The 23037-nt window shown below is 53.2% G+C and overlaps 1 protein-coding gene across 1 annotated transcript in view; it reads left to right on the top strand.

The window, feature by feature from the left end:
• LOC148513469 (uncharacterized) overlaps positions 1–23037 on the top strand; it is a 466228-nt gene that overhangs the window by 104579 nt on the left and 338612 nt on the right. Inside the window, exons 31-33 of the mRNA XM_088481822.1 lie at positions 19516–19695; positions 21868–21984; positions 22065–22214. Of these exons, the coding sequence (XP_088337948.1) occupies positions 19516–19695; positions 21868–21984; positions 22065–22214 (447 nt within the window). The remainder of the gene's footprint in view (positions 1–19515; positions 19696–21867; positions 21985–22064; positions 22215–23037) is intronic.

The following is a 23037-nucleotide window of genomic DNA, read 5'->3' as shown; positions in this document are numbered from 1 at the left end:
GCACCATTGAAGTGGTAAGTCATATTGCACCATTGAAGTGGTAAGTCATATTGCACCATTGGGGTTGGTAAGTCATATTGCACCATTGAAGTGGTAAGTCATATTGCACCATTGAAGTGGTAAGTCATATTGCACCATTGGGGTTGGTAAGTCATATTGCACCAATGAGGTGGTAAGTCATATTGCACCAATGAGGTGGTAAGTCATATTGCACCATTGAGGTGGTAAGTCATATTGCACCATTGAAGTGGTAAGTCATATTGCACCATTGGGGTTGGTAAGTCATATTGCACCAATGAGGTGGTAAGTCATATTGCACCATTGGGGTTGGTAAGTCATATTGCACCATTGAGGTGGTAAGTCATATTGCACCATTGGGGTTGGTAAGTCATATTGCACCATTGAAGTGGTAAGTCATATTGCACCATTGAAGTGGTAAGTCATATTGCACCATTGGGGTTGGTAAGTCATATTGCACCAATGAGGTGGTAAGTCATATTGCACCATTGGGGTTGGTAAGTCATATTACACCAATGAGGTGGTAAGTCATATTGCACCATTGGGGTTGGTAAGTCATATTGCACCATTGAAGTGGTAAGTCATATTGCACCATTGAAGTGGTAAGTCATATTGCACCATTGGGGTTGGTAAGTCATATTGCACCATTGGGGTTGGTAAGTCATATTGCTCCATTGGGGTTGGTAAGTCATATTGCACCATTGGGGTTGGTAAGTCATATTGCACCATTGGGGTTGGTAAGTCATATTGCTCCATTGGGGTTGGTAAGTCATATTGCACCATTGAAGTGGTAAGTCATATTGCACCATTGAAGTGGTAAGTCATATTGCACCATTGGGGTTGGTAAGTCATATTGCACCATTGGGGTTGGTAAGTCATATTGCTCCATTGGGGTTGGTAAGTCATATTGCACCATTGGGGTTGGTAAGTCATATTGCACCATTGAGGTTGGTAAGTCATATTGCTCCATTGGGGTTGGTAAGTCATATTGCACCATTGGGGTTGGTAAGTCATATTGCACCATTGGGGTTGGTAAGTCATATTGCACCATTGGGGTTGGTAAGTCATATTGCACCATTGGGGTTGGTAAGTCATATTGCACCATTGGGGTTGGTAAGTCATATTGCTCCATTGGGGTTGGTAAGTCATATTGCACCATTGGGGTTGGTAAGTCATATTGCACCATTGGGGTTGGTAAGTCATATTGCACCATTGGGGTTGGTAAGTCATATTGCACCATTGGGGTTGGTAAGTCATATTGCACCATTGGGGTTGGTAAGTCATATTGCACCATTGAGGTTGGTAAGTCATATTGCACCAATGAGGTGGTAAGTCATATTGCTCCATTGGGGTTGGTAAGTCATATTGCACCATTGGGGTTGGTAAGTCATATTGCACCATTGGGGTTGGTAAGTCATATTGCTCCATTGGGGTTGGTAAGTCATATTGCACCATTGGGGTTGGTAAGTCATATTGCACCATTGGGGTTGGTAAGTCATATTGCTCCATTGGGGTTGGTAAGTCATATTGCACCATTGAAGTGGTAAGTCATATTGCACCATTGAAGTGGTAAGTCATATTGCACCATTGGGGTTGGTAAGTCATATTGCACCATTGGGGTTGGTAAGTCATATTGCTCCATTGGGGTTGGTAAGTCATATTGCACCATTGGGGTTGGTAAGTCATATTGCACCATTGAGGTTGGTAAGTCATATTGCTCCATTGGGGTTGGTAAGTCATATTGCACCATTGGGGTTGGTAAGTCATATTGCACCATTGGGGTTGGTAAGTCATATTGCACCATTGGGGTTGGTAAGTCATATTGCACCATTGGGGTTGGTAAGTCATATTGCACCATTGGGGTTGGTAAGTCATATTGCTCCATTGGGGTTGGTAAGTCATATTGCACCATTGGGGTTGGTAAGTCATATTGCACCATTGGGGTTGGTAAGTCATATTGCACCATTGGGGTTGGTAAGTCATATTGCACCATTGGGGTTGGTAAGTCATATTGCACCATTGGGGTTGGTAAGTCATATTGCACCATTGAGGTTGGTAAGTCATATTGCACCAATGAGGTGGTAAGTCATATTGCTCCATTGGGGTTGGTAAGTCATATTGCACCATTGGGGTTGGTAAGTCATATTGCACCATTGGGGTTGGTAAGTCATATTGCTCCATTGGGGTTGGTAAGTCATATTGCACCATTGGGGTTGGTAAGTCATATTGCACCATTGGGGTTGGTAAGTCATATTGCTCCATTGGGGTTGGTAAGTCATATTGCACCATTGGGGTTGGTAAGTCATATTGCACCATTGGGGTTGGTAAGTCATATTGCACCATTGGGGTTGGTAAGTCATATTGCACCATTGGGGTTGGTAAGTCATATTGCTCCATTGGGGTTGGTAAGTCATATTGCACCATTGGGGTTGGTAAGTCATATTGCACCATTGGGGTTGGTAAGTCATATTGCACCATTGGGGTTGGTAAGTCATATTGCACCATTGGGGTTGGTAAGTCATATTGCACCATTGGGGTTGGTAAGTCATATTGCACCATTGGGGTTGGTAAGTCATATTGCACCATTGGGGTTGGTAAGTCATATTGCACCATTGGGGTTGGTAAGTCATATTGCACCATTGGGGTTGGTAAGTCATATTGCACCATTGGGGTTGGTAAGTCATATTGCACCATTGGGGTTGGTAAGTCATATTGCACCATTGGGGTTGGTAAGTCATATTGCACCATTGGGGTTGGTAAGTCATATTGCACCATTGGGGTTGGTAAGTCATATTGCACCATTGGGGTTGGTAAGTCATATTGCACCATTGGGGTTGGTAAGTCATATTGCACCATTGGGGTTGGTAAGTCATATTGCACCATTGGGGTTGGTAAGTCATATTGCACCATTGGGGTTGGTAAGTCATATTGCACCATTGGGGTTGGTAAGTCATATTGCACCATTGGGGTTGGTAAGTCATATTGCTCCATTGGGGTTGGTAAGTCATATTGTAATATTAGAGTGGTAAATCTTATTGCCCTATTGGGGTGCACCTTGTTGCTTTGGGTTAGTTCCTAATGAGATGGAAGTAACATACACAATTATTTTAGGTCCCATCAGATGCTGTTATATAGATTACAGAGAACAACTTTGTCACTACTTTTATATTAGGAGAAATTTCTATAAAAGAAGTTAGGAATTTATTGTGTATCTGTGATGGTCGCCCCCTTCTCACAAATTGTTTATCTTAAGCTGGCCATACACGCTACAATTATCGGGGCGATCCGCTCGATATCCGCGGATCGCCCCGATAATTGTAGCATGTGGGGGGGCAACCGAGGGTTAAATATTGCTCGGTCAGGCATGCCGGATTGTCCAGCATGCCCGTCCAATGCGATATTTACCGGTAAGCTGTCAGCCGCGGCCGACAGACAGACATTTCCCTGTTCCTTCCCCGGGGGCGGAGCGCAGATGTCAGGGGAAGGAACAGGGAAATGTCTCCTCCCCCGGGGGTGGAGCGCAGATGTCAGGGGAAGGAACAGGGAAATGTCTCCTCCCCCGGGGGCGGAGCGCAGATGTCAGGGGAAGGAACAGGGAAATGTCTCCTCCCCCGGGGGCGGAGCGCAGATGTCAGGGGAAGGAACAGGGAAATGTCTCCTCCCCCGGGGGTGGAGCACAGATGTCAGGGGAAGGAACAGGGAAATGTCTCCTCCCCCGGGGGTGGAGCACAGATGTCAGGGGAAGGAACAGGGAAATGTCTCCTCCCCCGGGGGTGGAGCGCAGATGTCAGGGGAAGGAACAGGGAAATGTCTCCTCCCCCGGGGGCGGAGCGCAGATGTCAGGGGAAGGAACAGGGAAATGTCTCCTCCCCCGGGGGCGGAGCGCAGATGTCAGGGGAAGGAACAGGGAAATGTCTCCTCCCCCGGGGGCGGAGCGCAGATGTCAGGGGAAGGAACAGGGAAATGTCTCCTCCCCCGGGGGTGGAGCGCAGATGTCAGGGGAAGGAACAGGGAAATGTCTCCTCCCCCGGGGGCGGAGCGCAGATGTCAGGGGAAGGAACAGGGAAATGTCTCCTCCCCCGGGGGCGGAGCGCAGATGTCAGGGGAAGGAACAGGGAAATGTCTGCTCCCCCGGGGGCGGAGCGCAGATGTCAGGGGAAGGAACAGGGAAATGTCTCCTCCCCCGGGGGCGGAGCGCAGATGTCAGGGGAAGGAACAGGGAAATGTCTCCTCCCCCGGGGGTGGAGCGCAGATGTCAGGGGAAGGAACAGGGAAATGTCTCCTCCCCCGGGGGCGGAGCGCAGATGTCAGGGGAAGGAACAGGGAAATGTCTCCTCCCCCGGGGGCGGAGCGCAGATGTCAGGGGAAGGAACAGGGAAATGTCTCCTCCCCCGGGGGCGGAGCGCAGATGTCAGGGGAAGGAACAGGGAAATGTCTCCTCCCCCGGGGGCGGAGCGCAGATGTCAGGGGAAGGAACAGGGAAATGTCTCCTCCCCCGGGGGTGGAGCGCAGATGTCAGGGGAAGGAACAGGGAAATGTCTCCTCCCCCGGGGGCGGAGCGCAGATGTCAGGGGAAGGAACAGGGAAATGTCTCCTCCCCCGGGGGCGGAGCGCAGATGTCAGGGGAAGGAACAGGGAAATGTCTCCTCCCCCGGGGGCGGAGCGCAGATGTCAGGGGAAGGAACAGGGAAATGTCTCCTCCCCCGGGGGCGGAGCGCAGATGTCAGGGGAAGGAACAGGGAAATGTCTCCTCCCCCGGGGGCGGAGCGCAGATGTCAGGGGAAGGAACAGGGAAATGTCTCCTCCCCCGGGGGCGGAGCGCAGATGTCAGGGGAAGGAACAGGGAAATGTCTCCTCCCCCGGGGGTGGAGCGCAGATGTCAGGGGAAGGAACAGGGAAATGTCTCCTCCCCCGGGGGCGGAGCGCAGATGTCAGGGGAAGGAACAGGGAAATGTCTCCTCCCCCGGGGGCGGAGCGCAGATGTCAGGGGAAGGAACAGGGAAATGTCTCCTCCCCCGGGGGCGGAGCGCAGATGTCAGGGGAAGGAACAGGGAAATGTCTCCTCCCCCGGGGGCGGAGCGCAGATGTCAGGGGAAGGAACAGGGAAATGTCTCCTCCCCCGGGGGCGGAGCGCAGATGTCAGGGGAAGGAACAGGGAAATGTCTCCTCCCCCGGGGGCGGAGCGCAGATGTCAGGGGAAGGAACAGGGAAATGTCTCCTCCCCCGGGGGTGGAGCGCAGATGTCAGGGGAAGGAACAGGGAAATGTCTCCTCCCCCGGGGGCGGAGCGCAGATGTCAGGGGAAGGAACAGGGAAATGTCTCCTCCCCCGGGGGCGGAGCGCAGATGTCAGGGGAAGGAACAGGGAAATGTCTCCTCCCCCGGGGGCGGAGCGCAGATGTCAGGGGAAGGAACAGGGAAATGTCTCCTCCCCCGGGGGCGGAGCGCAGATGTCAGGGGAAGGAACAGGGAAATGTCTCCTCCCCCGGGGGCGGAGCGCAGATGTCAGGGGAAGGAACAGGGAAATGTCTCCTCCCCCGGGGGCGGAGCGCAGATGTCAGGGGAAGGAACAGGGAAATGTCTCCTCCCCCGGGGGTGGAGCGCAGATGTCAGGGGAAGGAACAGGGAAATGTCTCCTCCCCCGGGGGCGGAGCGCAGATGTCAGGGGAAGGAACAGGGAAATGTCTCCTCCCCCGGGGGCGGAGCGCAGATGTCAGGGGAAGGAACAGGGAAATGTCTCCTCCCCCGGGGGCGGAGCGCAGATGTCAGGGGAAGGAACAGGGAAATGTCTCCTCCCCCGGGGGCGGAGCGCAGATGTCAGGGGAAGGAACAGGGAAATGTCTCCTCCCCCGGGGGCGGAGCGCAGATGTCAGGGGAAGGAACAGGGAAATGTCTCCTCCCCCGGGGGCGGAGCGCAGATGTCAGGGGAAGGAACAGGGAAATGTCTCCTCCCCCGGGGGTGGAGCGCAGATGTCAGGGGAAGGAACAGGGAAATGTCTCCTCCCCCGGGGGCGGAGCGCAGATGTCAGGGGAAGGAACAGGGAAATGTCTCCTCCCCCGGGGGCGGAGCGCAGATGTCAGGGGAAGGAACAGGGAAATGTCTCCTCCCCCGGGGGCGGAGCGCAGATGTCAGGGGAAGGAACAGGGAAATGTCTCCTTCCCCGGGGGCGGAGCGCAGATGTCAGGGGAAGGAACAGGGAAATGTCTCCTCCCCCGGGGGCGGAGCGCAGATGTCAGGGGAAGGAACAGGGAAATGTCTCCTCCCCCGGGGGCGGAGCGCAGATGTCAGGGGAAGGAACAGGGAAATGTCTCCTCCCCCGGGGGCGGAGCGCAGATGTCAGGGGAAGGAACAGGGAAATGTCTCCTCCCCCGGGGGCGGAGCGCAGATGTCAGGGGAAGGAACAGGGAAATGTCTCCTTCCCCGGGGGTGGAGCGCAGATGTCAGGGGAAGGAACAGGGAAATGTCTCCTCCCCCGGGGGCGGAGCGCAGATGTCAGGGGAAGGAACAGGGAAATGTCTCCTCCCCCGGGGGTGGAGCGCAGATGTCAGGGGAAGGAACAGGGAAATGTCTCCTCCCCCGGGGGCGGAGCGCAGATGTCAGGGGAAGGAACAGGGAAATGTCTCCTCCCCCGGGGGCGGAGCGCAGATGTCAGGGGAAGGAACAGGGAAATGTCTCCTCCCCCGGGGGTGGAGCGCAGATGTCAGGGGAAGGAACAGGGAAATGTCTCCTCCCCCGGGGGCGGAGCGCAGATGTCAGGGGAAGGAACAGGGAAATGTCTCCTCCCCCGGGGGTGGAGCGCAGATGTCAGGGGAAGGAACAGGGAAATGTCTCCTCCCCCGGGGGCGGAGCGCAGATGTCAGGGGAAGGAACAGGGAAATGTCTCCTCCCCCGGGGGCGGAGCGCAGATGTCAGGGGAAGGAACAGGGAAATGTCTCCTCCCCCGGGGGCGGAGCGCAGATGTCAGGGGAAGGAACAGGGAAATGTCTCCTCCCCCGGGGGCGGAGCGCAGATGTCAGGGGAAGGAACAGGGAAATGTCTCCTCCCCCGGGGGCGGAGCGCAGATGTCAGGGGAAGGAACAGGGAAATGTCTCCTCCCCCGGGGGTGGAGCGCAGATGTCAGGGGAAGGAACAGGGAAATGTCTCCTCCCCCGGGGGCGGAGCGCAGATGTCAGGGGAAGGAACAGGGAAATGTCTCCTCCCCCGGGGGCGGAGCGCAGATGTCAGGGGAAGGAACAGGGAAATGTCTCCTTCCCCGGGGGCGGAGCGCAGATGTCAGGGGAAGGAACAGGGAAATGTCTCCGTCCCCGGGGGCGGAGCGCAGATGTCAGGGGAAGGAACAGGGAAATGTCTCCTCCCCCGGGGGCGGAGCGCAGATGTCAGGGGAAGGAACAGGGAAATGTCTCCTCCCCCGGGGGCGGAGCGCAGATGTCAGGGGAAGGAACAGGGAAATGTCTCCTCCCCCGGGGGCGGAGCGCAGATGTCAGGGGAAGGAACAGGGAAATGTCTCCTCCCCCGGGGGCGGAGCGCAGATGTCAGGGGAAGGAACAGGGAAATGTCTCCTCCCCCGGGGGTGGAGCGCAGATGTCAGGGGAAGGAACAGGGAAATGTCTCCTCCCCCGGGGGCGGAGCGCAGATGTCAGGGGAAGGAACAGGGAAATGTCTCCTCCCCCGGGGGCGGAGCGCAGATGTCAGGGGAAGGAACAGGGAAATGTCTCCTCCCCCGGGGGCGGAGCGCAGATGTCAGGGGAAGGAACAGGGAAATGTCTCCTCCCCCGGGGGCGGAGCGCAGATGTCAGGGGAAGGAACAGGGAAATGTCTCCTCCCCCGGGGGCGGAGCGCAGATGTCAGGGGAAGGAACAGGGAAATGTCTCCTCCCCCGGGGGCGGAGCGCAGATGTCAGGGGAAGGAACAGGGAAATGTCTCCTCCCCCGGGGGCGGAGCGCAGATGTCAGGGGAAGGAACAGGGAAATGTCTCCTCCCCCGGGGGCGGAGCGCAGATGTCAGGGGAAGGAACAGGGAAATGTCTCCTCCCCCGGGGGCGGAGCGCAGATGTCAGGGGAAGGAACAGGGAAATGTCTCCTCCCCCGGGGGCGGAGCGCAGATGTCAGGGGAAGGAACAGGGAAATGTCTCCTCCCCCGGGGGCGGAGCGCAGATGTCAGGGGAAGGAACAGGGAAATGTCTCCTCCCCCGGGGGCGGAGCGCAGATGTCAGGGGAAGGAACAGGGAAATGTCTCCTCCCCCGGGGGCGGAGCGCAGATGTCAGGGGAAGGAACAGGGAAATGTCTCCTCCCCCGGGGGCGGAGCGCAGATGTCAGGGGAAGGAACAGGGAAATGTCTCCTCCCCCGGGGGCGGAGCGCAGATGTCAGGGGAAGGAACAGGGAAATGTCTCCTCCCCCGGGGGCGGAGCGCAGATGTCAGGGGAAGGAACAGGGAAATGTCTCCTCCCCCGGGGGCGGAGCGCAGATGTCAGGGGAAGGAACAGGGAAATGTCTCCTCCCCCGGGGGCGGAGCGCAGATGTCAGGGGAAGGAACAGGGAAATGTCTCCTTCCCCGGGGGTGGAGCGCAGATGTCAGGGGAAGGAACAGGGAAATGTCTCCTCCCCCGGGGGCGGAGCGCAGATGTCAGGGGAAGGAACAGGGAAATGTCTCCTCCCCCGGGGGTGGAGCGCAGATGTCAGGGGAAGGAACAGGGAAATGTCTCCTCCCCCGGGGGCGGAGCGCAGATGTCAGGGGAAGGAACAGGGAAATGTCTCCTCCCCCGGGGGCGGAGCGCAGATGTCAGGGGAAGGAACAGGGAAATGTCTCCTCCCCCGGGGGTGGAGCGCAGATGTCAGGGGAAGGAACAGGGAAATGTCTCCTCCCCCGGGGGCGGAGCGCAGATGTCAGGGGAAGGAACAGGGAAATGTCTCCTCCCCCGGGGGTGGAGCGCAGATGTCAGGGGAAGGAACAGGGAAATGTCTCCTCCCCCGGGGGCGGAGCGCAGATGTCAGGGGAAGGAACAGGGAAATGTCTCCTCCCCCGGGGGCGGAGCGCAGATGTCAGGGGAAGGAACAGGGAAATGTCTCCTCCCCCGGGGGCGGAGCGCAGATGTCAGGGGAAGGAACAGGGAAATGTCTCCTCCCCCGGGGGCGGAGCGCAGATGTCAGGGGAAGGAACAGGGAAATGTCTCCTCCCCCGGGGGCGGAGCGCAGATGTCAGGGGAAGGAACAGGGAAATGTCTCCTCCCCCGGGGGCGGAGCGCAGATGTCAGGGGAAGGAACAGGGAAATGTCTCCTCCCCCGGGGGCGGAGCGCAGATGTCAGGGGAAGGAACAGGGAAATGTCTCCTCCCCCGGGGGCGGAGCGCAGATGTCAGGGGAAGGAACAGGGAAATGTCTCCTCCCCCGGGGGCGGAGCGCAGATGTCAGGGGAAGGAACAGGGAAATGTCTCCTCCCCCGGGGGCGGAGCGCAGATGTCAGGGGAAGGAACAGGGAAATGTCTCCTCCCCCGGGGGCGGAGCGCAGATGTCAGGGGAAGGAACAGGGAAATGTCTCCTCCCCCGGGGGTGGAGCGCAGATGTCAGGGGAAGGAACAGGGAAATGTCTCCTCCCCCGGGGGCGGAGCGCAGATGTCAGGGGAAGGAACAGGGAAATGTCTCCTCCCCGGGGGCGGAGCGCAGATGTCAGGGGAAGGAACAGGGAAATGTCTCCTCCCCCGGGGGCGGAGCGCAGATGTCAGGGGAAGGAACAGGGAAATGTCTCCTTCCCCGGGGGCGGAGCGCAGATGTCAGGGGAAGGAACAGGGAAATGTCTCCTCCCCCGGGGGCGGAGCGCAGATGTCAGGGGAAGGAACAGGGAAATGTCTCCTCCCCCGGGGGCGGAGCGCAGATGTCAGGGGAAGGAACAGGGAAATGTCTCCTCCCCCGGGGGCGGAGCGCAGATGTCAGGGGAAGGAACAGGGAAATGTCTCCTCCCCCGGGGGCGGAGCGCAGATGTCAGGGGAAGGAACAGGGAAATGTCTCCTTCCCCGGGGGTGGAGCGCAGATGTCAGGGGAAGGAACAGGGAAATGTCTCCTCCCCCGGGGGCGGAGCGCAGATGTCAGGGGAAGGAACAGGGAAATGTCTCCTCCCCCGGGGGCGGAGCGCAGATGTCAGGGGAAGGAACAGGGAAATGTCTCCTCCCCCGGGGGTGGAGCGCAGATGTCAGGGGAAGGAACAGGGAAATGTCTCCTTCCCCGGGGGCGGAGCGCAGATGTCAGGGGAAGGAACAGGGAAATGTCTCCTCCCCCGGGGGCGGAGCGCAGATGTCAGGGGAAGGAACAGGGAAATGTCTCCTCCCCCGGGGGCGGAGCGCAGATGTCAGGGGAAGGAACAGGGAAATGTCTCCTTCCCCGGGGGTGGAGCGCAGATGTCAGGGGAAGGAACAGGGAAATGTCTCCTCCCCCGGGGGCGGAGCGCAGATGTCAGGGGAAGGAACAGGGAAATGTCTCCTCCCCCGGGGGCGGAGCGCAGATGTCAGGGGAAGGAACAGGGAAATGTCTCCTTCCCCGGGGGCGGAGCGCAGATGTCAGGGGAAGGAACAGGGAAATGTCTCCTCCCCCGGGGGTGGAGCGCAGATGTCAGGGGAAGGAACAGGGAAATGTCTCCTCCCCCGGGGGTGGAGCGCAGATGTCAGGGGAAGGAACAGGGAAATGTCTCCTCCCCCGGGGGTGGAGCGCAGATGTCAGGGGAAGGAACAGGGAAATGTCTCCTTCCCCGGGGGCGGAGCGCAGATGTCAGGGGAAGGAACAGGGAAATGTCTCCTCCCCCGGGGGCGGAGCGCAGATGTCAGGGGAAGGAACAGGGAAATGTCTCCTTCCCCGGGGGCGGAGCGCAGATGTCAGGGGAAGGAACAGGGAAATGTCTCCTCCCCCGGGGGCGGAGCGCAGATGTCAGGGGAAGGAACAGGGAAATGTCTCCTTCCCCGGGGGCGGAGCGCAGATGTCAGGGGAAGGAACAGGGAAATGTCTCCTCCCCCGGGGGTGGAGCGCAGATGTCAGGGGAAGGAACAGGGAAATGTCTCCTCCCCCGGGGGCGGAGCGCAGATGTCAGGGGAAGGAACAGGGAAATGTCTCCTCCCCCGGGGGCGGAGCGCAGATGTCAGGGGAAGGAACAGGGAAATGTCTCCTCCCCCGGGGGCGGAGCGCAGATGTCAGGGGAAGGAACAGGGAAATGTCTCCTCCCCCGGGGGCGGAGCGCAGATGTCAGGGGAAGGAACAGGGAAATGTCTCCTCCCCCGGGGTCATAGCACAGATGTCAGGGGAAGGAACAGGGAAATGTCTCCTCCCCCGGGGGCGGAGCGCAGATGTCAGGGGAAGGAACAGGGAAATGTCTCCTCACCCGGGGGTGGAGCGCAGATGTCAGGGGAAGGAACAGGGAAATGTCTCCTCCCCCGGGGGCGGAGCACAGATGTGGGCTAATACACTGTGAGAGAAATCTCACAGTGTATGCCGAGGACATCTGCGGCTGCCAGGTAATATGTCGGTCTCACAGACATTTTATCTGCCCATGTATGCCCAACTTTTTATTGCATCCCAATTAGTGTGTGTTGAGCACAGGGGGTGGGTTCCCAATCAGTGAGCACACAGACACATGTTTGTAACTTTATCTATTAGTGATCAGTAAGGCTGCATAGACGTAGGCTGCTATAGTCAGTTTTAGATTCAAAGTGTTAGATTATAAGTGTAATTACAATTTGATAACTAAGACGGAGTTATGCCGGAGTTAGGTTGGAGGAAAACTGAGGGAAAACATCCTCAATACCAGAACACTTTCTGACGGACATCTAGCAACATACTTCTGTGAGTTACCGAATTCACCATCTGCTGCTGTATGCATATCCAGGACACTCCTTACTGCTTGGACATTACTTTACTCCCCTATCTGCTGCTGTATGTATATCCAGGACACTCCTTACTGCACTCACTGCTTGGACATTACTTTACTCCCCTATCTGCTGCTGTATGTATATCCAGGACACTCCTTACTGCACTCACTGCTTGGACATTACTTTACTCCCCTATCTGCTGCTGTATGCATATCCAGGACACTCCTTACTGCACTCACTGCTTGGACATTACTCCCCTATCTGCTGCTGTATGCATATCCAGGACACTCCTTACTGCACTCACTGCTTGGACATTGCTCCCCTATCTGCTGCTGTATGCATATCCAGGACACTCCTTACTGCACTCACTGCTTGGACATTACTCCCCTATCTGCTGCTGTATGCATATCCAGGACACTCCTTACTGCTTGGACATTACTTTACTCCCCTATCTGCTGCTGTATGTATATCCAGGACACTCCTTACTGCTTGGACATTACTTTTCTCCCCTATCTGCTGCTGTATGTATATCCAGGACACTCCTTACTGCACTCACTGCTTGGACATTACTTTACTCCCCTATCTGCTGCTGTATGCATATCCAGGACACTCCTTACTGCTTGGACATTACTTTACTCCCCTATCTGCTGCTGTATGCATATCCAGGACACTCCTTACTGCACTCACTGCTTGGACATTACTCCCCTATCTGCTGCTGTATGCATATCCAGGACACTCCTTACTGCACTCACTGCTTGGACATTACTCCCCTATCTGCTGCTGTATGCATATCCAGGACACTCCTTACTGCACTCACTGCTTGGACATTACATTACTCCCCTATCTGCTGCTGTATGCATATCCAGGACACTCCTTACTGCACTCACTGCTTGGACATTACTCCCCTATCTGCTGCTGTATGCATATCCAGGACACTCCTTACTGCTTGGACATTACTTTTCTCCCCTATCTGCTGCTGTATGTATATCCAGGACACTCCTTACTGCACTCACTGCTTGGACATTACTTTACTCCCCTATCTGCTGCTGTATGCATATCCAGGACACTCCTTACTGCTTGGACATTACTTTACTCCCCTATCTGCTGCTGTATGCATATCCAGGACACTCCTTACTGCACTCACTGCTTGGACATTACTCCCCTATCTGCTGCTGTATGCATATCCAGGACACTCCTTACTGCACTCACTGCTTGGACATTACTCCCCTATCTGCTGCTGTATGCATATCCAGGACACTCCTTACTGCACTCACTGCTTGGACATTACATTACTCCCCTATCTGCTGCTGTATGCATATCCAGGACACTCCTTACTGCACTCACTGCTTGGACATTACTCCCCTATCTGCTGCTGTATGCATATCCAGGACACTCCTTACTGCACTCGCTGCTTGGACATTACTCCCCTATCTGCTGCTGTATGCATATCCAGGACACTCCTTACTGCACTCACTGCTTGGACATTACTCCCCTATCTGCTGCTGTATGCATATCCAGGACACTCCTTACTGCACTCACTGCTTGGACATTACTTTACTCCCCTATCTGCTGCTGTATGTATATCCAGGACACTCCTTCCTGCACTCACTGCTTGGACATTACTCCCCTATCTGCTGCTGTATGCATATCCAGGACACTCCTTACTGCACTCACTGCTTGGACATTACTCCCCTATCTGCTGCTGTATGCATATCCAGGACACTCCTTCCTGCACTCACTGCTTGGACATTACTCCCCTATCTGCTGCTGTATGCATATCCAGGACACTCCTTACTGCACTCACTGCTTGGACATTACTCCCCTATCTGCTGCTGTATGCATATCCAGGACACTCCTTACTGCACTCACTGCTTGGACATTACTTTACTCCCCTATCTGCTGCTGTATGCATATCCAGGACACTCCTTACTGCACTCACTGCTTGGACATTACTCCCCTATCTGCTGCTGTATGCATATCCAGGACACTCCTTACTGCACTCACTGCTTGGACATTACTCCCCTATCTGCTGCTGTATGCATATCCAGGACACTCCTTACTGCACTCACTGCTTGGACATTACTCCCCTATCTGCTGCTGTATGCATATCCAGGACACTCCTTACTGCTTGGACATTACTTTACTCCCCTATCTGCTGCTGTATGTATATCCAGGACACTCCTTACTGCTTGGATATTACTTTACTCCCCTATCTGCTGCTGTATGTATATCCAGGACACTCCTTACTGCACTCACTGCTTGGACATTACTTTACTCCCCTATCTGCTGCTGTATGCATATCCAGGACACTCCTTACTGCTTGGACATTACTTTACTCCCCTATCTGCTGCTGTATGCATATCCAGGACACTCCTTACTGCTTGGACATTACTTTACTCCCCTATCTGCTGCTGTATGCATATCCAGGACACTCCTTACTGCATTCACTGCTTGGACATTACTTTACTCCCCTTTCTGCTGCTGTATGCATATCCAGGACACTCCTTACTGCACTCACTGCTTGGACATTACTCCCCTAGCTGCTGCTGTATGCATATCCAGGACACTCCTTACTGCACTCGCTGCTTGGACATTACTCCCCTATCTGCTGCTGTATGCATATCCAGGACACTCCTTACTGCACTCGCTGCTTGGACATTACTCCCCTATCTGCTGCTATATGCATATCCAGGACACTCCTTACTGCACTCGCTGCTTGGACATTACTCCCCTATCTGCTGCTGTATGCATATCCAGGACACTCCTTACTGCACTCACTGCTTGGACATTACTCCCCTATCTGCTGCTGTATGCATATCCAGGACACTCCTTACTGCTTGTACATTACTTTACTCCCCTATCTGCTGCTGTATGCATATCCAGGACACTCCTTACTACACTCACTGCTTGGACATTACTCCCCTACCTGCTGCTGTATGAATATCCAGGACACTCCTTACTGCACTCACTGCTTGGACATTACTCCCCTATCTGCTGCTGTATGAATATCCAGGACACTCCTTACTGCACTCACTGCTTGGACATTACTCCCCTATTTGCTGCTGTATGCATATCCAGGACACTCCTTACTGCACTCGCTGCTTGGACATTACTCCCCTATCTGCTGCTGTATGCATATCCAGGACACTCCTTACTGCTTGGACATTACTTTACTCCCCTATCTGCTGCTGTATGTATATCCAGGACACTCCTTACTGCACTCACTGCTTGGACATTACTCCCCTATCTGCTGCTGTATGCATATCCAGGACACTCCTTACTGCTTGGACATTACTCCCCTATCTGCTGCTCTTGTTGATTGATCTTTGTTGTTCAAAACACCTCTGACTGGGTCAGCTCTGTACATTGTAATTATTACCTCCATACTACAGAAAATGTTGTTTGTACTGTATTGCCTTTTTCCATTGCCTCACATCTGTCCACTTTAATCATTCTTTTAATAACTAATTCCTTCACCCACTACTCACATACAGTACTTCTCTTTATATATCACTTTTGGAGCTGTGCTCATACATTAGCAGCATTATTCTTTTACCTGTATTTCTGAACATTTAACAACTTTTATCCACACTGTGTCTATATCACACAGCCTCCACATCACACAACCTCCACATCACACTGTCCCTACATCACACAGCTTCCACATCACACTGTCCCTACATCACACTGTCCCTATATCACACAGCCTCCACATCACACAGCCTCCACATCACACTGTCCCTACATCACACTGTCCCTAAATCACACTGTCCCTATATCACACAGCTTCCACATCACACTGTCCCTACATCACACTGTCCCTACATCACACTGTCCCTACATCACACTGTCCCTATATCACACAGCTTCCACATCACACTGTCCCTACATCACACTATCCCTATATCACACAGCTTCCACATTGTGTCTATATCACACAGCTTCCACATCACACAGCCTCCACATCACACTGTCCCTACATCACACTGTCCCTACATCACACAGCTTCCACATCACACTGTCCCTACATCACACTGTCCCTATATCACACAGCCTCCACATCACACAGCCTCCACATCACACTGTCCCTACATCACACTGTCCCTAAATCACACTGTCCCTATATCACACAGCTTCCACATCACACTGTCCCTACATCACACTGTCCCTACATCACACTGTCCCTATATCACACAGCTTCCACATCACACTGTCCCTACATCACACTATCCCTATATCACACAGCTTCCACATCACACTATCCCTATATCACACAGCTTCCACATCACACTGTCCCTACATCACACTATCCCTATATCACACAGCTTCCACATCACACTATCCCTATATCACACAGCCTCCACATCACACTGTCCCTACATCACACTGTCCCTACATCACACAGATTCCACATCACACTGTCCCTACATCACACTATCCCTATATCACACAGCTTCCACATCACACTGTTCCTACATCACACAGCTTCCACATCACACTGTCCCTACATCACACTATCTCTACATCACACTGTCCCTACATCACACAGCTTCCACATCACACTGTCCCTACATCACACTGTGCCTACATCACACAGCTTCCCCATCACACTGTCCCTACATCACACAGCCTCCCCATCACACTGTCCCTACATCACACAGCCTCCACATCACACTGTCCCTACATCACGCAGCCTCCACATCACACTGTCCCTACATCACACTGTCCCTACATCACACAGCTTCCACATCACACTGTCCCTACATCACACAGCTTCCACATCACACTGTGCCTACATCACACAGCTTCCACATCACACTGTCCCTACATCACACAGCCTCCACATCACACTGTCCCTACATCACACTGTGCCTACATCACACAGCTTCCACATCACACTGTCCCTACATCACACAGCTTCCACATCACACTGTCCCTACATCACACAGCCTCCACATCACACTGTCCCTACATCACACTGTCTCTACATCACACTATCTCTACATCACACAGCCTCCACATCACACTGTCCCTACATCACACTGTCCCTACATCACACAGCCTCCACATCACACTGTCCCTACATCACACAGCTTCCATATCACACTGTCCCTACATCACACAGCTTCCATATCACACTGTCCCTACATCACACAGCTTCCATATCACACTGTCCCTACATCACACAGCTTCCATATCACACTGTCCCTACATCACACTATCCCTATATCACACAGCTTCCACATCACACTGTCTCTACATCACACTGTCCCTACATCACACTGTACCTACATCACACAGCTTCCACATCACACTGTCCCTACATCACACTGTCCCCACATCACACTGTCCCCACATCACACTATCTCTACATCACACTGTCCCTACATCACACTGTCCCTACATCACACAGCTTCCACATCACACTGTCCCTACATCACACTGTCCCTACATCACACTGTCCCCACATCACACTATCTCTACATCACACTGTCCCTACATCACACAGCTTCCACATCACACTGTCCCTACATCACACTGTCCCTACATCACACAGCTTCCACATCACACTGTCCCTACATCACACTGTCCCTACATCACACAGCTTCCACATCACACTGTCCCTACATCACACTATCCCTATATCACACAGCTTCCACATCACACTGTCTCTACATCACACTATCCCTATATCACACAGCCTCCACATCACACTGTCCCTACATCACACTGTCCCTACATCACACAGATTCCACATCACACTGTTCCTACATCACACAGCTTCCACATCACACTGTCCCTACATCACACTATCTCTACATCACACTGTCCCTACATCACACTGTCCCTACATCACACTGTGCCTACATCACACAGCCTCCCCATCACACTGTCCCTACATCACACAGCCTCCACATCACACTGTCCCTACATCACGCAGCCTCCACATCACACTGTCCCTACATCACACTGTCCCTACATCACACAGCTTCCACATCACACTGTCCCTACATCACACAGCTTCCACATCACACTGTGCCTACATCACACAGCTTCCACATCACACTGTCCCTACATCACACAGCCTCCACATCACACTGTCCCTACATCACACTGTGCCTACATCACACAGCTTCCACATCACACTGTCCCTACATCACACAGCTTCCATATCACACTGTCCCTACATCACACTGTCTCTACATCACACTATCTCTACATCACACAGCCTCCACATCACACTGTCCCTACATCACACTGTCCCTACATCTCACTGTCCCTACATCACACTGTCCCCACATCACACTGTCCCTACATCACACAGCCTCCACATCACACTGTCCCTACATCACACAGCTTCCACATCACACTGTCCCTACATAACACTGTCCCTACATAACACTGTCCCTACATCACACAACCTCCACATCACACTGTCCCTACATCACACAGCTTCCATATCACACTGTCCCTACATCACACATCTTCCATATCACACTGTCCCTACATCACACTGTCCCTACATCACACTGTCCCTACATCACACTGTCCCTACATCACACTGTCCCTACATCACACAGCTGCATTTCCAGTTTTCATCTCACTTATTACCTCATCCACAGCATAAACACCCCCTTATTCAGTGCCCACACAATCCTCTACTTTAGCCATCCCTATCCTCCCCCTCTTGTCTCCTCCAATTGCTGTTACCCCTTTTTTTCTCTCATCCGTCTCCCTTCCAACCCTCTGCTTCCTTCCCAGCCTTTCCTGTTCCTCCACTCTCAGCCACCTCCCTCCCTCCCTCCCTCCATGGCCTTGTTACCCCACCACTAAGCCCCATTCCCTCCTGGTTCTGCCTGTCACCTCCAGGGCTGCCAAGAGAAATTCTGGGCCAGTATACAGCAACATCCTGTGGGACCACAACATGTTGGCCATGGCTGCACCCATTTGTGGGTGGGTCTAGCATGTGAGATGCACCCACTCACAGGAGCATGGCATAGCACCCACTCACAGGAGCATGGCATAGCACCCAGCAGCTGGGATTAAGTACTCACTATAAGCAGGCATATTTATCAGGATGTATTTAGATGCTAAAATGTAACACACAATAATTAAGGTGCTACAACTTTATTCTGTACATCTCTCATGTAAATAACAAACTAAATCTATTTTCTGTCATACAGATAGATGAATGAAGGACTTAATTTTGACATAACATCAGGTCATCTTATACACACACATCCCGCAGCACATATCCTAACCCACTGCTCCATGCTCCTTCCTCACTATCTACCCCTCTGTGTCGCCCCTGTCTGTCTGACCCTCCCCTTTAGAATGCAAGCTCTCACGAGCAGGGCCCTCGTCCCTCATGTGCTTCTCCTCCCCCTACTTATAGTATCATTTACTCCTAACTCCCCACAACGGCACCTAACACTTGGTTGCTCATGTCCTGCTGCTTGTGTTATGCAGCTATGTCTATAAACCATGTCCTTGTCCTGCATTGTTTTATATTACTATTAACTGTTTTTCTTGTGTTCTCATTTATGTACTGTGTGAGGCGCTGCGGGACCTTTGTGACACCAGATAAATATAGGATAATAATAATACACAGCGCTATACATAACATAGAGCTGCCTCTTCCCTCTCTTTAGGCTGGTTTTGCGTCTCTGCGGCTTGGACACCTCAGCCATTTGACCTGGATAATTACACCAGCGCTAACTGCTTGTGTCCTGCCACTGCCACTGGGGGGAAGTGTCTGCCTGGATTTTATTGCCCTGAGGGGTCAACCGAGCCGATTTCCTGCCCCTCTGGGTCATACTGCGGTGATGCAGGTGGGTGATAACTGCTAAAGGTTGGAAGAACAAGTAGCAGAAATTATACTATATATTAGTTATATAGTATATATATATATTCTATAAGCTGTATATTCTGATGTCACTGCAACAGGTCTTGTCAAAGTCTGGGCCCCTTGAACCAGCCACGTTAAGGCCGAACCTCTTCTAACCACTATATAAATTCACCAACTCTTGACTGTGTTTTGTGGATCGGGGCGATACCCACCGACTGGTCCCTATCCTCTCACTACCCTCATTTTCTTAGTCTTTATGCCACTTTACCTCTTTCTTTTTTGTTTCTATATGTGTGTTATTTTTATAGTTTTGTATATATATATCATGTTTGTTTTTCAGTCATACAGATGTGTCCACATACATCAAACTTCCTTACGTGTTAATCAGCCCTTCTAGTTGCGCCATGCCGTGACACTGTAACGTAGCGTTTCGCTTGCAGATACACCCGCAGTTGCACACACAATATAGGCATGCAGATACACCCGCAGTCGCACACAGAATATAGGCATGCAGATACACCCGCAGTCGCACACAGAATATAGGCATGCCGCATACCATTTTATTCAGCAGAAGCTGCTTGTGCCTCCTAATCGCCTAATTTTGTGAATAAGGCGCATTTGGGGAGTGGGTGTGCGTGTAACTATCACCAGTTCTGCAGCGCACAATCAGCAGGTGGGGAGTGGGGGTGCGTGCAACTGTCACCAGCTCTGCAGCGCACAATCAGTAGGTGGGGAGTGGGGGTACGTGTAACTGTCACAGACACTGCAGCGCACAATCAGCAGGTGGGGAGTGGGGGTGCTTATAACTGTCACCAGCTCTGCAGTGCACAATCAGCAGGTGGGGAGTGGGGGTACGTGTAACTGTCACCAGCTCTGCAGCGCACAATCAGCAGGTGGGGAGTGGGGGTGCGTGTAACTGTCACCAGCTCTGCAGCGCACAATTAGCAGGTGGGGAGTGGGGGTGCGTGCAACTGTCACCAGCTCTGCAGCGCACAATCAGCAGGAGGGGAGTGGGGGTGCGTGCAACTGTCACCAGCTCTGCAGCGCACAATCAGCAGATGGGGAGTGGGAGTGCTTATAACTGTCACCAGCTCTGCAGCGCACAATCAGCAGGTGGGGAGTGGGGGTGCGTGTAACTGTCACCATCTCTGCAGCGCACAGTCAGCAGGTGGGGAGTGTGGATGCGTGTAACTGTCACCAGCTCTGCAGCGCACAATCAGCAGGTGGGGAGTGGGGGTACGTGTAACTGTCACCAGCTCTGCAGCGCACAATCAGCAGGTGGGGAGTGGGAGTGCTTATAACTGTCACCAGCTCTGCAGTGCACAATCAGCAGGTGGGGAGTGGGGGTGCGTGTAACTGTCACCAGCTCTGCAGCGCACAATCAGCAGGTGGGGAGTGGGGGTGTGTGTAACTGTCACCAGCTCTGCAGCGCACAATCAGCAGGTGGGGAGTGGGAGTGCTTATAACTGTCACCAGCTCTGCAGCGCACAATCAGCAGGTGGGGAGTGGGGGTACGTGTAACTGTCACCAGCTCTGCAGTGTACAATCAGCAGGTGGGGAGTGGGGGTGTGTGTAACTGTCACCAGCTCTGCAGCGCACAATCAGCAGGTGGGGAGTGGGAGTGCTTATAACTGTCACCAGCTCTGCAGCGCACAATCAGCAGGTGGGGAGTGGGGGTGCGTGTAACTGTCACAGACACTGCAGCGCACAATCAGCAGGTGGGGAGTGGGAGTGCTTATAACTGTCACCAGCTCTGCAGTGCACAATCAGCAGGTGGGGAGTGGGGGTGCGTGCAACTGTCACCAGCTCTGCAGCGCACAATCAGCAGGTGGGGAGTGGGGGTGCTTATAACTGTCACCAGCTCTGCAGCGCACAATCAGCAGGTGCGGACCATCTTCAATATTGGTCCACATGACATGGAATGACCCTATAGGCATTGTAGGAAGCAGTGATCCTTTACCTTATGTTATGTTTAGTGTAACTTGCGGATCTCTGCCTGGCAGACTAATAATAATAGGTGTCACATATTAGGGGTAGTAGGTAGTAAATGACATTATAATGAGTAATCCTTTCCTGGCTCTGTAGCCCTCACAGTTACAGTATATTATCCTGTTGGTGTAAATATGCCCATGTCTTGTTCTATGCGCTGTTCCAGGACTTCCAGCTCCATCTGGCGACTGCGCTGCTGGATTTTTCTGTACTGGTGGAACCAAGACTTCCAAACCCACTGATACTGTGCACGGGGATATCTGCCCTCCCGGGACTTTTTGCCGTAAGTAACGCAATGGTCAGTGATGTCCCAGTTCCCCGTTTGTACAGTCCATCAGTTTATCCATTTCTTTTTATTTTCAGCGAATGGGTCTCATCTTCCACAGCTCTGTCCGTCTGGCACTTTCTCTGCAGATAATAGCTTAGGCAGTGTCTCTGAGTGTAAGGCGTGTCCTCCGGGATATTATTGCCAAGGTCCTGGCATCACTTCTCCTACAGGGCAGTGTTCAGAAGGTACGAAACCGGAAATGCACAGAGAGTACTAAGTGACAAATCTTTGTCCACCTGTTCTCCCCACTTTGTCATCTTCATTGGCCTGCATCCATGGGGGGCACTGGATGGCACACTGGGGTATAGCAAGGGGTGCCAGGAGCCTGGGCACTTTCAAATTGGCCACTTTAATTCAGACCCCCCCCCCCCCCCCCCCCCTTTTACACTATACCAATTGGCTGCCCCAGGGGGAGATGTACTAAGCTCTGGAAAGTGATACATTGGCTGGTAGTTTAGCACTTTACAATCAGCTCCTAACTGTCATGTTACAGGCCGTGTTTGAAAAATTACAGGAACTGATTGGTTGGTAGTTTATTATTCTCCAATTTATCACATTCCAGAGCTTAGTACAGCCATGGCTAAAAGTTTTGAGAGTGACACAAGTATTGGTTTTCACAAAGTTTGCTGCTTCAATGTTTTTAGACCCTTTTTGTCAGATGTTACATAAGTGTTAAAGGCTTTTATTGACAATTACATTAAGTTTATGCAAAGAGTCAATATTTTCAGTGTTTACCCTTCTTTTTCAAGACCTCTGCAATTCTCCCTGGCATGCTGTCACTCACCTTCTGGGCCACATACTGACTGATGGCCACCCATTCTTGCCTAAAAAAAAAAAAACTGAAGCAGCAAACTTTGTGAAAACCAATACTTGTGTCATTCTCAAAACTTATGGCCATGGCTGTACATCTGCCCCCCAGACTTTTAGTGCCCATGGAGCAGTTTCCTCGTCTTCTTTCCTACCATTAGATTATATTGGTCTTGGTGCATCATGTTGGTATAAGTACGC

The sequence above is a fragment of the Taudactylus pleione genome, unplaced genomic scaffold, assembly GCF_031769625.1.
Source record: "Taudactylus pleione unplaced genomic scaffold, aTauple2 ptg000278l, whole genome shotgun sequence".
Classification (NCBI taxonomy): domain Eukaryota; kingdom Metazoa; phylum Chordata; class Amphibia; order Anura; family Myobatrachidae; genus Taudactylus; species Taudactylus pleione.
The sequence above is the reverse complement of the archived record's forward strand: the minus strand, read 5'-3'. Positions and strand labels throughout refer to the sequence as shown.